The sequence below is a fragment of the Girardinichthys multiradiatus genome, chromosome 20 (assembly GCF_021462225.1).
Source record: "Girardinichthys multiradiatus isolate DD_20200921_A chromosome 20, DD_fGirMul_XY1, whole genome shotgun sequence".
NCBI lineage: Eukaryota > Metazoa > Chordata > Actinopteri > Cyprinodontiformes > Goodeidae > Girardinichthys > Girardinichthys multiradiatus.
Genome location: NC_061812.1, coordinates 5891755 through 5908675, shown reverse-complemented (window position 1 = coordinate 5908675; position 16921 = coordinate 5891755). Strand labels below are relative to the sequence as shown.

At 37.9% G+C, this 16921-nt stretch overlaps 1 protein-coding gene across 12 annotated transcripts in view; it reads right to left on the bottom strand.

The window, feature by feature from the left end:
- The window catches only part of ptprt (protein tyrosine phosphatase receptor type T), a 444335-nt gene that overhangs the window by 78733 nt on the left and 348681 nt on the right, over window positions 1-16921 (bottom strand). For all 12 annotated transcript variants that reach the window (XM_047347294.1, XM_047347295.1, XM_047347298.1 and 9 more), the window contains 2 exons: window positions 15499-15591; window positions 13675-13784 (listed from right to left, as the gene is read on the bottom strand). In XM_047347294.1, the coding sequence (XP_047203250.1) occupies window positions 13675-13784; window positions 15499-15591 (203 nt within the window). The remainder of the gene's footprint in view (window positions 1-13674; window positions 13785-15498; window positions 15592-16921) is intronic.

The window sequence follows — 16921 nt, the reverse complement described above, 5'->3', positions numbered from 1 at the left end:
TTCCAGATTGGGTAGAGGTAATCTGCTGAGGCCTCTGCTCTTTGCTGAAAACCTAACAGCAGTTAGCAAAAAAAAAAAAAAAAAAACTCACATTACTGTCTTTTGAAAATGAAAGAAATTACAAAAAAGAAGGGAGGATATCCACCCAGTCTTTTGTTAGAGGAGAAAGACAGATTGTCCGTGCTCCCTGCTGTGGTGCTAGCCTGTGTGGCAAGCCTTTCAAACATAACAAGGTCATAATGTGCATAACTGCGCTCTACTGCGTGTTTCTGCTTCATGCATTCTTCATCATGCACCTTTCTGAGCACACTATTATACTAATAGGCATTTTAATATATGTGTGATTATTTATACATTTATTATTTTTTGTGAATATATTTAAGAGCAAGAATATCTGACAATAACGTCCTTTGTAAGCATCTGTGGAGCAACTAAAGCTCAACTCTCAAAGGCTGCCATATGGAAGCTAAACTATTTTAGAACATCTCCTCCAACACACTCAGGTCATTCATATGCTCAAACTCTCCCAGTAGGCACAAGTGAACAGTCCTGTTTTTGAGTCCATTAAGGGCTTAGGAAGGCCAGACAACAGCTTTTACTTTCAGACAGTGATCTGACCTACATCCACACACAACAAATGCAGTGAGACAGAAAAATAGACACCTAAACATCTTGCTTAGTCAAGCAGAAAACTGATTCTGGCACATTGGATTGAGATTTAGTATTTTTTGTGTGTAAAAAGCAGCATGAGTCAGTCCTCTGTTAATAACTGTACAATTATTTTTATGCCCATATAAAAATAGTGGGGTGTGCCGAACATGTGGTTTTACTTGTTAGATTTAAGGCCTACATGTGTGTTTTTAAGCATGTGTGCATATTTAACCAAAAAGGACAGTGTTGTGATGCTTCATACTTAAGCCATGCCACTTTCTGTACTTATTAATATTTTCAATCAATTCACACTAGCCTTTATAGTGACAGCAATTGGAATTCTATCTTTAGGCCATCTTAGCTACTGATATTTACCAATATTATAAATATATTTCCCTACACTTTCGAAGCTGTAAAAAACAACCACACCCTTGACATTGTTTCTCAGATTCAGGTAAAAACACCACAATCCTGCACTGCATCATGTCACATGACCAAACAAACACCACATGACCAACCCCTTCCCCTCCCCCTCCTGAAACACAAATGACAACAAGATGGAAATAAATATCAGTTATTAATATCAGCCCAGTTTTACTTATTGGACCGATACCAATATGTCAAAAATTGACTAACATTGGCCGATACCGAGCTCAAAGCCAGTAAATCAGGGGTGCCCAAACCCCAAACTCCAGGTCCAAATCCGGACTCAGAGAGCGTTTTGTCCGCACTACAAAGCATTTTCTCATTTACTATGTAGACATAGACATTTTATTCCTTTTGGGTCTGACTTTTGAAACAGCGCGATGGGCAGCTATGTAGGTCAGAGACATTGTGGTCCACGCTCCAAGCTGCTGTCCTCGGTTTCGTTTCTACTTGGTACGGTACCTGTTGTCTTTCCACTGACCCATTGACAGCTGAAACTCCGCCTCCAGCCATTAGTGTAGTGCGCTGTGCTGCTATTAACATTACTCTTAATAGCTGTTAAGTTACTAGTTTGGTAGGTCCCGCTTGCTCACAGTACATTGACTTGGTGAGTAAAAGAAGATGACTTTGTCAAAAATACGTAAAGTATTTCCAGTCAAGTCACATATTTAGGCATATTTGTTTTGTGTGCATTTTTCCAACACTAAGTAAAAAGTTGAGAACTGAAAATCCCAACACAAACAAAAGAGCAAAAAGAAGAAATGTACCAAACAGTTTAAGCAGCAGCTCATGCAAAGGACACATCACAATAACCTAATGGCTGTTTGACTTGCTTCAGGTGCCAGATTTAAAAATGAGTTGGATTTTACTTGAAATGAAAGAGGTGAACTCCCACTGGGGAGTAAAATGTTGACAATGTGGCTGCCGTCAATGTTAGTGAGGTTAATCGCTTTCAACACAGTAGGTCACAGCGCACACAGAGACGGGGACAAAAGGACGCCATATGGGGTGTGTTTGTAGACAGAGACACACTGAGACATCCACTGCACTGAGGACTGAAACTAAACCAAATACATAAGTGAAGGACAGCTGCTGCGCTGTGATGTGGGTCACTTTTATGAGGCAGAAGGACATTTTTATCTTTTCCCCTCATGGATATTTATTCACATCACAGTCAATTGCCTTGCTGTTTCATGTCCTAAAGTTCAGAAGAAAAAAAACGTTACTTAAAACTTTAAATGATGCAAGTCAATTGTGGCTGCTTAGAAGAAGAAAATGGATGGATTAAGGCTTTTGACTAAAAGTTACATTTATTGAAGATTTTTAGTTTAAAGATTACTCTGACTATTTTCAGAGGAATGTTTTTAGTCTTGTTTGGTTGACTTTCTTCTCAAGGTTCATAGTAAAGTGACTGATGAACCATTTAGGTGCAAAAATGTTCCTGAAGGATGAACCAGTGCCACATTGATACAGCACAGACAAGTTAAGAAAAAAATTATTTTAAATAGGATCTTTAGGGTATTTGTTACCAGCGGCCTGTCACAAAAAAAACTATTTCTTTCCATCTGAATCTGAAAAAATCCCAATAAATAACAGTTAACAGACCAAAAAAAAAAAAAGGTTTTAGGATAAACGGAGTAGTTCTTAAAGTGATACCAGGTCAAAACTGACCTCCAGGAGACCAATGGTACCTAAATTAGAACTTTCTAGATTTGCGCCGCTCAAGGTGGCAGCAGGTTGGAGTGGCTGTTACTTTTTATTTTGATTATTTCTTTTCAACAACACAAATTCCTCGTGTTGTGGATAAAATTTACATTTTTTGGAAAATTGTACCCCTCCAATGTCGGATGCTCTGCAGCTGGACGGATTTTTGCTGATACTTTTTTACTTAAAAAGAATACTTTCATAAGAAGGGTAGCCGGAGGGTGTGTTCCAACTATAGGGGGATCACAGAAACTCAGAGAAGGGAAAGCAAGGACCATTCCCATCATAACGGCCTGTATTGCTGTGCATGGGAATAGCCTTTTATTTCTTTTGCCTTATATCCTTTATATCCTTTGCCTTCCTGAATGTTTTTTCAACATGTGTAAAAGAGAGGAGACAACCGTTGTTCCTTGATAAATAATTAATCTAGTTTCACATTAACCCTACAATGACAATAATGGCATTCAACCCGATTCACTGAACTTATCACTTGTTCCATAAAGCTGGTCAGGAATTAACTTCCTTTTTGTCCAAAGAGCTGCTTAGTGAAACCAAAAGAACTTCCAGTAAAAACTTTCCACTCATTCATTCCTGTCCTACTGTATTCAGCTCTGCAGAAGGCAATGAGTTTCTTCCTAAGCATGAGCTGAAACTCTTTCAGCGGAGCATGGTCCTTTGTACTAGTTTTTCTGTAGTGTGTTTTCAACCCTCTCGTCCTTCCTAAAGTTCTGAATGGACGTTTGTTATTATGCATCACCATGGCAACGGGGTTGTTTTTTTACAGCCAGGAGCAGCTAATTACTATCTCAAATGCTCAAATTATACATCAACTACAACCCCAAATCCCTAATGAGTTAAAGAGGAGGCACCGTGGATGCAGAGCAGGTGCAAAGGGAAGAGAGAGATGAAGGAAATTCAAACCATCTCTTCCATCGATCATGATGGGCAATGTGAGATCATTGGGAAGCAAGTTCGATGAATTCCAAGCCCTACAAAGGACCCAGGCAGAGTATCAGGAATGCAGTATTATGTGTTTTACTGAGACATGTCAGCAGGATCATATCCCTGACTCCAGCGTCTCTCTGACAGGCTTTCTGACCATATGAGCAGACAGAGATTTAAAGAGGAGCAGCAAACGTAACGGAGGAGGACTGGCAGTACTTCTGTAATCCTAGACATGTTACTGTGAAGTGTCATCTAGATATTGAACTGTTAGCAGTACGTTATCGTCTATATTATTTACCCAGAGAGTTCACCAGCGTTATTTTTGCAATAGTATACTTTCCACCTTTAGCTGTTGCCAACGTTGCATGTGATGTCATCAGCTCAGTTGTTGCTAATGTAGAGGTGAAAACAAGTAGTTATAAGTGAATGAAAAGACCAATTAAGTGGATAGAGGGAAAATAGGCATCCCGACTTAATTTTTTTTCTTTTTCTATCATTAATTTCTCCAGTAATACGTCCTTTTGTGTTATTGCAGTTGATCTGCACTATTCCATATCCAGCCGCTAGGGGGGGCGTTTGCCGCATTGGTGGCATAGAGAAGGTTTATGGGCACATAGAAGAAAAATAAACCTTCCTGTTAAATGCTAACAGAAGCTCAACGTGTGTGTTTCAACTTTTCTGTGTCACAGTTCAGTAACTATGTATTTTAATGTTTTGTGGACTTTTAAGAGTTGAAGAGATCATTGAATGGTGAGTCAACCTGTTACTCACGTTATGTGGTTTCAGATGAGTATTTTGGAGATATTTCTGTATGCTAACTAATGCTAATGCTAGCGGACTTTGAACATACGTGTTAAGCTAACTGAGAAACTTTTTGGTTCTCACACTAAATAGCATTGTTTTGGTCTCCATTTGTTGTAAAATGTAAATTTCTTTATGGTTTATAGCCAAAACTAGGGACACTATATTGTTGTGTGATTTAGTGAACAAGTAATGGCTGCCTCTGTGTGTGGCTTAGTAAAAAGACACAGCATTAAAGGAGCATTACGCCTTTCGGTTTTATAGTAGAGTTTTTTTTTTGGTTTTTTTTTGTTAAGAGACAAACTGCTGGTATTCTGTTTAAACAATGGATAAAGTTAAAAGCTAAAATTCTTAAATATTAAAGTGTATTTGATTTGTTGATAGTAAAAGCTATTAAAGAGTTAAAAGAAATTCATATTTTGTCTTAGTTAAAAATACAAAAGGTCTGAGCAAAAGGCACAAGGCATTTGTGGGACAAGGCAAGTATTGATTTAAAACTGTGTAATATAGTTATAGAATCAAAAGCCAAAAGTGAAAGATATTGTCATGCAATAAAATTCACAATCTGAAATGGAGCATGTTCAAATAATTCCTGTTTGGTTTAAAGGGATATGATAGCTATTTGCGGTTTACTGAATCTAAGGGCTATCTATCGGAGTTACTAAATGATACCTGAAGTATTTGATATGAAGTATTGTATATTGAGTTGGTTCACTTGTGAGAAGAATGAACCTTCCTGTTAAATGCTAACAGAAGCTCAATGTGTGTCTCATATTTTCTGTGACACAGCATCACACGTGGAAAGGACAACAATCACATTACCCTCAGCCTATCCAAGGTTGCTGGGTAATACTAAGATACAGACACAACATTCCAATGCTTTTGTGGCAATTTCTGGTTATTTTAGCCATGCTTCACTCTCTGCTACACTTCCAACATTTCAACAGTTTGTTAGCTGCTCTACCAGAGAAAACAAAATGTTGGATTTGTTTTTTGCAAATGTCAAGGACTCATACATCTTTTTTTTTTTTTTTTTAACCGTGTTCTGTCCGGCAGAGTAGCGCTCAGAATTGTTGTCTGAGTGCCAATAAAAAGCCCAACAGATTTACTTTCACAAGTAGAGCATTACAGCTAATGGTTTAAAGCTCTGCTTGATATTTATAAGATAAACTTTATTAGAAACTGCTTTGGGATTATTTCAGTTGTTACGAACATGGAGGTAGAAATGACAAGGAAAAAAAAAAGAAGCACGGACTCATACATCTCTAAAGCAAGACCTCCTCTAGACAAATCAGATCACAATCTTGTTTTTCTCTGCTCGAAATATACACCCCATGTTCAGAGGCAACCTGTAATAAAAAGAACTGTGAGAAAATGGTCACAGGAAGCTGAAGAAGCCCTGCAAGGTTGCTTTGAGGTTACAGACTGGGATGCACTGTGCAAGCCACATGGAGAGGATATCAATGCCATGAGTGTGTCACCGACTATATTAATTTCTGTGTGGGTAACACCATTGCCACCCGAATGGTGAGATACTTCCCCAGTACCAAACCCTGGATCACCAGTGACCTGAAGGACCTGCTTAACAAGAAAAAAAAGCCTTCAGAGAGGGAGACAGAGAATTATTGAGGAGTATACAGAAGCGACATAAAGTCAAGATAAGAGACAGCAAGGAGGTGTACAAGAAGAAGCTGGAGAGCAACTCCAGCAAAACAATATTAGAGATGTGTGGTCAGGGATGTAGAAGATCACAGGCTTCAAGCAGAAAGAAAATCGGATCGATGGATGTCTGGACAGAACCAATAAACTGAACACATTCTTCAATAGGTTCAGTTCAGAAACGAGCTCAGCATTCTCCTCTCCTGCTCACAGCCAAACAGACATCCCACCCTCCTTTGACCCACAGCTTTCCTGTCACACCTCAAATGTTTTATCTTCCACCTCACCATGGACCCTTCTGCTTCTACATGTTTGCCTTCAACTAAATCAGAAGCTAATGATGCTTCCTTTGCCTCCACCGTCCACCTGTGTCTCAAGAAGTCCGGTGAAGCAACACCTGCAAAGACTGAACCAGAATAAGGCTGCAGGTCCAGATGGTGTCAGTCCTAGAGTCCTTAACGCCTGTGGAGAGCAGCTCTGTGGGATTCTGCAGCACCTCTCCAACCTTAGCCTGGCCCAGAGAAGAAGGTTCTATTGTTATGGAAGACCTCCTGTCTTGTTCAGGTACCAAAGAAAACTCACCCATCACTTCTCAATGACTATAGACCAGTTGCCCTGACATGCCACATCATGAAGGTCCTAGAGAGACTCCTGTCAGCCCACCTGAATAAGCAAACTAAACTATCAGGTCCCTCTTCAGTTTGCTTATCGCTGTGGAGTTGGAGTTGAAGATGCCATCATACACCTGCTTCAACAAACCCACTGTCATCTGGACAAAGCCAGCAGCACTGTGAGGATCGTGTTCTTTGATTTCTCCAGTGCGTCACTATAACCGCAGCAAATTTGGACTGAATAAGTTAAACCATATATGTTCCACAAATGTTTTAGAGGGCAATGTGCCAGGCGGAAATGGCAGTTTGGCAAAGGGTGCCAAAACTTTCCCAAATGTGTTTCTCACCTCAAAAAACGGAAATAAAAGGGAATCTGGTGAAATAAAAAGTGCATATGACAAAGCGTACGGTTATGACATTTACCCCGTGTACCATCAAAATGTACAGTTGCAAATATAACTGAAAGATAACGGAGTAGCATGCAAGCTAGCAGCCGGCGGACAGCAACCAGAAGACTGAGTGTCCAGAAGTTGAGTGTCTCTAGTTTGTTATGATATGAGACATGTGGGGGTGCTGCAAAGAGAAAGGTGCTTTTTGTACCATATTGTGTACAGAGTCAGCAATGTCTGAGGGACATTAAAATGTCCTCACCTATGTTTAAGTTGCTGTAAAACTAAAAGGTATTTGCGCAAAACATATTTGGGGAATTGTTTTGTGAAGATTAAAGCCTCCTCTTGCGATATATTTAAGAAAAAAAAAGTATTGGTGGAGTTTTACCTAGTTTTATAGACTGGCAAAAAGGCGCGTGGCCTATCGGGCCCGTTGGGCTTAAGAGGTTAGGAGACAAAGGCCTGCATGTCTTACAAGTTCAGTATTTTATCCAGCTTTAGTAGAGAGACTACCATCTCAGAGAGCTGAGGAAGTTTGGGATCTCTTCTGTGATTTTAAAGCCCTTCTACTCTAACACTGTTGAGATGACTAATTTAAAAAAAATGACAAAAGTGGCATAAGGTAGGTCTAAAACTGGAAAAACCTACAGACAGTGACTCATTGAGCAGAAAGGTGTTGACAATGATCTCTCTGGTTTCTATGAAAACATCCGCCTGAGATGCAGGACCAGAGCAACCAAGATCAGTTGAGACTCATCTGATCTCAGCAGTTAGAGCTTTTACTCAGCAACAGTCCCAACATTTTTCCCCTAAACATAAAATACCAATGGGATAGTCCAGCAGACTACTGTAGTCCTTCAGATTATTTTTCTTTGCTTTGTTACAGATTATTCATCATTTTGGGAAAGTGTATTCAAATATTCGACACAGGTCTTACAATGTATGTTTTGCTAGCAAATATTATTCTGAAATCTTGAAAACAGTTTGCATAATGGTGGCAACATCCAGTGTTAAGTCAATAACAAATGTTTGAGTCATTTTTGTTTAGAGATTTTGACTTGCATGGCTTTGAAATAAAAACAGAGACTACAGACTGGAAAAAAAATATTTCTAGTGTTTCCTTCGTTGTTTTATACTGCATGAGTCCCCTGTAAATTCACAACACAACGCTCTAATTGTAAAAGATTCAGTTAAAGCTGTTTATAGCAGCCGTGGTGGTGGATGCTAAATTGTCACACAAAAACTTTAGTGATGAAGAAATTAACCTGAACCTATGTATTTTTTCAGCAAATAGAGCAGACAATGTGTTGGAGAAAATGTAATGAAGTTCAACTTCCAAAGTCTTCTAATGTGGGTCAAATCAATTGCTGCTGGAAACAAGTGGAAGTAAAAAAAAAAAAAAAAAAGAAGCCCCATTCTCTGTGTGTGTGTGTCCTCTTTACACACAGATTCACACACACTCAAGAATAAATCACATTTTCTCTCCCCTGAAACGTATCAGTGGTTTTGAACCAAAATGACAGGAAGCAAATGAAAATATAAGTCGCAGTATCACAGAGGGACAATTTTCAACTCGCATGCAAAGTCTGTAATAGAAAATATTCATTCTTCTGAGAATGGAGGCTGAAGGAGGTGAAAACAGACTATTCCCTGTGCCTTTTCTAACATTTATCTTCAGACACAAATACATCAGAAAGGAGTTTAAGGACACAGCTAGAGGGAGGTGTGAAGTGAATAATTAATTAGGTGAAAGAAGAAAAGTGAGTGAGTCAGTTAAATAAGACAAAAGATTGATATGAAAAATGTTACATGATAAATGATGCATTAGACCAATAAGTTTGATGATGTTACTGAAGTGAGTGAAGGAAACAAACAGAACAAAAATAATGCAGGAGACAGAAAATCAAGCTCATCAAGCACATCAACGTGGTTATTGTAATAATAATAAATATGACCCATTGTCTCACATGACATCTTGCTTTAAAATGTCTTACCTTCATTAAAACTTAAACAGAAGCTAATCGAACAGCAACAATGTACAAGAGGACTTATTACAAATTGTTTGCAAAATAAAGGAATGTGATTACCAAGCTACTGATACAAAAATCAGTTTTTAATTTTAGTTTGAAATAATTGATTGAATCTTAAATGATTTCTGATAAAACAAATACCACAACGGAAAACAACAAGGCTTCTATTTCTACAATGTATACAGGCTCTTTTAACAGACAAATTTGTGGCACAAAACTAGACGACGCCTCTATTTAACTTTTGCAATTTATTCAGTGCATTTACAGGGTTGGACAATGAAACTGAAACACCTGGTTTTAGACCACAATAATTTCTTAGTATGGTGTAGGGCCTCCTTTTGCGGCCAATACAGCGTCAATTCGTCTTGGGAATGACATATACAAGTCCTGCATAGTGGTCAAAGGGATTTTAAGCCATTCTTCTTGCAGGATAGTGGCCAGGTCACTACGTGATACTGGTAGAGGAAAACGTTTCCTGACTCACTCCTCCAAAACACCCCAAAGTGGCTCAATAATATTTAGATCTGGTGACTGTGCAGGCCATGGGAGATGTTCAACTTCACTTTCATGTTCATCAAACCAATCTTTCACCAGTCTTGCTGTGTGTATTGGTGCATTGTCATCCTGATACACGGCACCGCCTTCAGGATACAATGTTTGAACCATTGGATGCACATGGTACTCAAGAATGGTTCGGTAGTCCTTGGCAGTGACACGCCCATCTAGCACAAGTATTGGGCCAAGGGAATGCCTTGATATGGCAGCCCAAACCATCACTGATCCACCCCTATGCTTAACTCTGGGCATGCAACAGTCTGGGTGGTACGCTTCTTTGGGGCTTCTCCACACCGTAACTCTCCCGGATGTGGGGAAAACAGTAAAGGTGGACTCATCAGAGAACAATACATGTTTCACATTGTCCACAGCCCAAGATTTGCGCTCCTTGCACCATTGAAACCGACGTTTGGCATTGGCATGAGTGACCAAAGGTTTGGCTATAGCAGCCCGGCCGTGTATATTGACCCTGTGAAGCTTCCGACGGACAGTTCTGGTGGAAACAGGAGAGTTGAGGTGCACATTTAATTCTGCCGTGATTTGGGCAGCCGTGGTTTTATGTTTTTTGGATACAATCCGGGTTAGCACCCGAACATCCCTTTCAGACAGCTTCCTCTTGCGTCCACAGTTAACGAACAGGATGTTGTTCGTCCTTCTTGGTGGTATGCTGACATTACCCTGGATACCGTGGCTCTTGATACATCACAAAGACTTGCTGTCTTGGTCACAGATGCGCCGGCAAGACGTACACCAACAATTTGTCCTCTTTTGAACTCTGGTATGTCACCTATAATATTTTGAGCAAAACTGTGCTCTTACCCTGCTAATTGAACCTTCACACTCTGCTCGTACTGGTGCAATGTGCAATCCATGAAGACTGGCTACCAGGCTGGTCCAATTTAGCCATGAAACCTCCCACACTAAAATGACAGGTGTTTCAGTTTCATTGTCCAACCCCTGTATATTCCTCCATTCTGTCTCTATTAAGCAGGCTTACCAAGGCATATTATTATGAATTTTGTGCTTTGCATTCTGTTATCAATATACTACATCAATATACAAATGTGTTTTTTCCTACCAATATTAATAGGAATTTGGAGAAACAATTTGGAGTATCTAGTGAAAAAGCCTGGCGCTATTTGGAGCTCTATAACTATGCCATACTTTAAGGTAGGAGATCATTATTTAAATTTTAAGCACAACACAAAAAGGGATTACTAAACTGAACTGTTACTTTTTTCAAGCTTTACGCAATCACAGTAAGTTTTGGGATTTTTCAGATTTTTTTCACAATGTTTACTATGGAGTGTGATGATATCATGCAATTTAGGTTCTGATCCTGTGAAATCTTTTTTTTATTATTTGAACTACGCCCATGCCCATAGATTAATCTCCACGTGTGTCTCACTGCTTTCAAATCACCTCAGAGTGCGGAGTAGACACACCCAAATTCTTATTAACTCTCGTTGAATGTTTGCTCTGAATTTGTCTTTGAAGGCCCAAAAATACAGAGTTATATCTCTAACGAAAATTCTGGAGAGACACGAAAATTCACACAGCACTCACAGTTTGTTAATCTTTTGTTACATCTGAGAGTTTTAACACCACATCTGTTTTAAAGCTTTGATTCTTGTCTGTGTTTGTGTCAGAGGTTTTGATAAAAAGAGTGGTGTTGGAGGTACCCTACTGACCTTACTCATCCTGAAAAGGTAGAAATCCCCACGAAAAAATAAAATTAGCCTTTAGTCTTTATACTTCCCAGCAGGTTCTTATTTCAAATCAAAATCAAATCAAATTTATTTATAAAGCACATTTGAAAACAACAGGTTATTACCAAAGTGCTGAACAATAAAAACATAAGCACAGAAAATACCTAAAAAAACAAGCTTACCATAATATACTAAGACAACTCACACGGGTTAAAGTCAGTGAAAACAGATGTGATTTTAAAAGAGATTTAAAAACAGGAAGTGAAGAAGACTGTCTAATGTTGGAGGGCAGATTTAGGAGCTAGGAGCCACAATTGAAAAACTTGTTCTCCTACAAGTTTCAACCTAGTTTTTGGGACAACCAGAAGCAGCTGATCAGATTATCTAAGTGCTCGAGGAGGAACATAAGGTTGAAATAATTTAGCTAGATTTACGGGTGCAAGGCCATTTAGGCATTTGTAGGTCAACAGGTCTATTCTGTCTATTCAGGTCTATTCAAGTCTATTCTGTGACTCAGAGGGAGCCGGTAAAGGGAGAATAAAACCGGTGAAATGTGTTCCAACCTACATGTTCCAGTTAAGAGCTGGACCACAGCATTCTGGACAAGATGGAGACAGGAAGAGGAAACCTGATTCGCCCCAACATAACAACTTGTAATGAAGACATGGACATTTTTTTCTCATTTTTTTCTTAAGTTTAGCTATCTGCCTTAACTGGAAGGAGCTTTTCATCAAAACAGAGCTAATCTGCATATTAAATATAAAATCAGAGTCTAAAATCTTCCCCACGTTTGTTACAGACTGCTTAAGATATGGCTCAAGAGAGCCAAGGTTCACTGGAAGAGAGCCAGCAGTAGACCTGGGGCTGAATACAATAACTTCAGTCTTTTCATCACTAAAACTTAAAAAAATGTAAGCCATCCAGGCCTTAATGTCATCCAGACATCTCAACAGCAGGTGGATGGAGGTTGAACTGTTAACAGGTTTTAATGTAAGATAAATCTGGCAATCATCCGCATAACAATGAAAAGAAAGACAGTGTTTCCTCAGAATAGAACCTATGAAGCAGGTATAATGAAAACAGAAGGGGTCTGAGAATTGAGCCCTGTGGAACCCCAAAGGTAAGAGGGGCTGAAATGGAAAAGCAATTACCAGCATTATCAGGAAAGCATCTGTCACTCAGGTAAGAGCGAACCACTCTAATGCTGCTCCAGTAATCCCAACCCAGTGCTCCAACCACGATATGAGGATACTGTGGTCAATACTATTAAAAGCTGCAGTAAGGTCCAGAAGTACAAGGATCACAAACTGACCAGCATCATTTGCTAGAAAAATATAATTACAGACCCCTACTAAAGCTTATGCAGTGCTAGGTAATTGTTTAAAACCAGAAAAGTTTCACACATTCCATTCTCATTCAAAAATATATTTAATTGAATAAAAACAATTTACTCTAAGATTTTTGAGAGAAAGGGAAGCTTTGAGATTGGTCTGAAATGTATACAGACTGAGGGGTCAAGTCAAGATTATTTCTTACATTACCTCATCATGGTTGCCCCCTATAAAATATTTTACCAATATTCCGTTGAACATATTCAACTGAGAATTGAAAGACTCGACAGAATCAGTATTTCATGCCCTAAAAAAATAAAGCATAAGTAAAGAAGAATTTTAATTTGACTTTAACTTCACAACTCAGAACAAGAGTATAGCTCTATCTCAGCTTTGAGTTTCGTCCCACTTTGTGTTTGAAGGAAGAAAGTTAAAATATGTCGAGTTTCCTGGCTATAACTTCCTTAGCGCTCATCAAACTAACATAATATTTTAGTTCATATTTATTATTTATTTATTATTTTTGGGCTAATTACATTTTGCTTTTCATGAGACGCAATGTAAAATAAACTTTGCAACATTTAAGAATCAAAGGAAGAAGTAAAAAAGGTATTATTAATATAATGTTACTTCAACAAAGAGGTTAGCTAATATTTCATAAAACATAAAAAAACATCTTTGCCTTGATGTTTTACTTCCATTCACATTCATATACTCTAAGAGCAAAAGCATTAGAAAGCATTTTATTACAGCAATATTTAGCTTTCCAAAAATGCAAGCCTTTGACCTCACCAGTAGTAGCCTTTAATTTTGTGAATCTGTTTATCTTTTTTTAAATAGTGTGTGTTGGTGTGTGTCTTTACCTCATATTCTTCCTTAAAACCATATCCCTGTCCACATTTCATCTGTGTGATGTGCTGGAGGAGATCTGCAACTCGAATAGCTGGCTGAAACTGGCCGGCCTGGAACTGACCTATGGGAACAAAAGCATTTTTTTTACAGAAACGGGTAAAATAAACTGTCAGAAATAAAAAACAAAAAAAAAAAACACACAAAAAAACATTGCAGATAATAGAAAAAAATTACATTTCCCCATTAGGTCGGTTCTTGTGGATCAACTCCTTTGGCCTTCAGTGAGTTTTGCTCTTGGTAAATTAAATTTAAAAAAGAATGACAATCAATAAAACCTATTCGGTTTGCTTACTTGGTGACGAGCAGCTATTTGTTAAGTAAGGAAAAATGCTACAATATGAACCTCATGTTTATTCATGTTTTCAGTGTGTTGGGAACTATACCCAAAAAGCATCCTTTCTACTTCTCCTGTTTTGGATTACTTATTTTGTTTTTTGTTAAGATATAAAAGAAAGGCCCTCCAGCTTTCTTCTCCTTAAATGGTCCAGTTTCCCTACTTTTTTTAAATTGTAAGATATTTGACCTTACTTAGTCCCATTTATCGAGATCAGACGGACATGATGTGGGTTATTTTAACATTGTAAAATATATATTACACAATATTATCAATTTTGATAATCCTATACAGTAAGACAGTGAAAAAAGTAAGCGAACCCTCCTTCAGGTCTATGATTTAAATATAACTTTACAAGGTTCTAATGTTAGCCTTAAGTGCCCAGAACACTAAATTGGATGTTCTACTGTCATTATTAAGTAAACAAACAGAAATTCAAAAACTCTAGATATCACCCAAAATTTAAAACCCACAAATTTCAAAAAGCACATCAAACACCAAAGCATGAGTGTTTTTTCTAGTGCAGATTCTTCAAAAATATTACAAAAGCAAATTCTTGGCAAATAGCTAAATGGTCTGACTAACATGCACATATTCATATACTGATACATCAATTAGTAGGCAACGTCAGGGTAAGTGCCTTGCCCAGGGGCACATCAATGTGTGGCAGGAGGAAGCTGGAGTCGAACCCAGGGCTTTCAGATTGCAAGACAACTACTCTTTTCTCTGAGCCACAGTCGCCTCTAACATGTAGCTAGGTAAACAGGTGAAAGTCGCTCCGTTGTTTGTAGATTTATGGTGTTTCTTTGTGCTCTGATGACAGATAGAGCACAAAGGCCCAGAAGTCAGAATTCTGACAGGGAATCTTTGAGACGCTCCAGATTTACTTTCCAGGATGAATATGTCATTCATATACATGTACGTGTTGTGAAGATTGTTCGCATAAAATATTAATTAGCACTTCTGAAAATATATATTAAATGAACACAGTGGCATACCTTAAAATGCACAACCTCTAGTTGTGGACATGTTCCTTTAGTGTATAAACACATGAAATGTAGAGAACTACATTAATGACTAAAACAAAAAGAAAATCCCACTGTTTTCCAAATTGTAATGGAAAAACACTCAACTTGGGTGTAATGTAATTTCCAGCTCTAAGCTACAACTTATGATGATACATGATACAACTCATAGTTTTTAAAATATGCACACTGATAAACTGTGCTCAGTGTTAAGAATCTTTTTTTTTTTTCTCACCAATCTTACCAGTTACATGTGGTCAAGAGGCACAATCAAATAAATTAAATTCAAAACAGTCTAGTTTTTATTACATAGCCCCGAGTCACAACAACTGTTGTCTTAAGGCACTTTACAAGGCAAAAAGATCCAGTTTGTATCAATTCAATTCAGTTTCAAATCAGAATCTATGTGCACGTACCGCTCTGGTAGGAGAGCTCCACAGACTCACAGCCTCCGTAAGGAAAACTCTGCAATGTCAGGGATGGCTGGGCGAGAGATGGCTGGCTGCCATCTGTTGACAAAAACAAAAAGGAACAGATAGAGAAATAATCATGGTTATAATATTTTCAGACATGTATAACATGTACTGTAAATACATTGGATATTACAGTAAGAATGACAAGTCACTAATACACAGGTAATTTAACAACCCACACAAATATTTAATAAGTTAATAAACAATTCATCTTTATTAAAAAAATGAGAAGAGTGAAAAAAATTGTGGAAAAGGACAGAGAGAGAATAAATAAAAGAAAACCATCACAAAGTTGAGAAACAAAACAAAGAGTATGTACTGCATTGAGACAAAATATATTTTAGTTTTATCTAAGTTGCCTCTCTAATAGAAATGTGAGAATCTAGGCATTGTGTCTTTAATAAACAAAATTGCATTATTTTCACTGAGATACTATGGTTACTGATAACTCAATTAATGTAATAAATTCAAGTTGTGTTCTTGTCTGTGCATATATCGGAAAAAGGAAAAAAAAAAGGTGATATTTAAATACATTGGTACATGATTTTTCTATAGATCTATTTACATGTGAATGACTATTATAGGTTTGTAAACTCCAGTGTTCCTTGACAAATTAAGAATAAGTTGACCTTGTGGTCAATGTGCAGCTTTAACAAGAGAGAGGTTCACAATAAGGGATTAAAAAAAATCCAGCAGATTGTGTTTTTTGAAGAGAGGACAAAAAATGACAAATGACTAAATTAAGCAAATGTAAACATGATGGGCAGATAGAAGTAGTGGTCATAGAGGTAGCTAAGAGAAAAATCACAGGAGCAAGAAAAGGGTCTGACATGGGAGAAGGAAATGTAACATCCAGGGAAAAGATAAGTAACTGAGGAGAAAAAAAGCAAGAAGTTTAAATAAGAAGGTGTGTGTTCTCACTGTAAGAGAACTACGTTCTCCTCTGATTATAATCCATTCTGAACTTTCATTTTCCGTTATATTTGGCACCAAAGTTGACACAACACAGTACATAACACTGTCCAAATGACCTAAACAAAACCATTACAACAGATGTTTTTGTCTTTGCGCTCTCATAAAGAAATCTAGATATTTTGTATCTTTCACCAAAAATGTCAAATCCCCAAAGATTTCTATTGCCTTTATTGGTGAAATTACCAACTGATTATGAGTGGATATGCTTTTTTGATTACCTCTATTTGACCATTTAAATTACAGCAGTGTTAGTGGATTCTCAGTTGTGCTGAGCGTGTGTTTTTGTGAACCCTTATATGCACAGTTTCAGTCTCTATATTACTGAACTTTCTGTACGTTTCCAGAGCAGTCAGAAATTCTCCTGAGGTAATGACCATCATTTTTTTGCTCT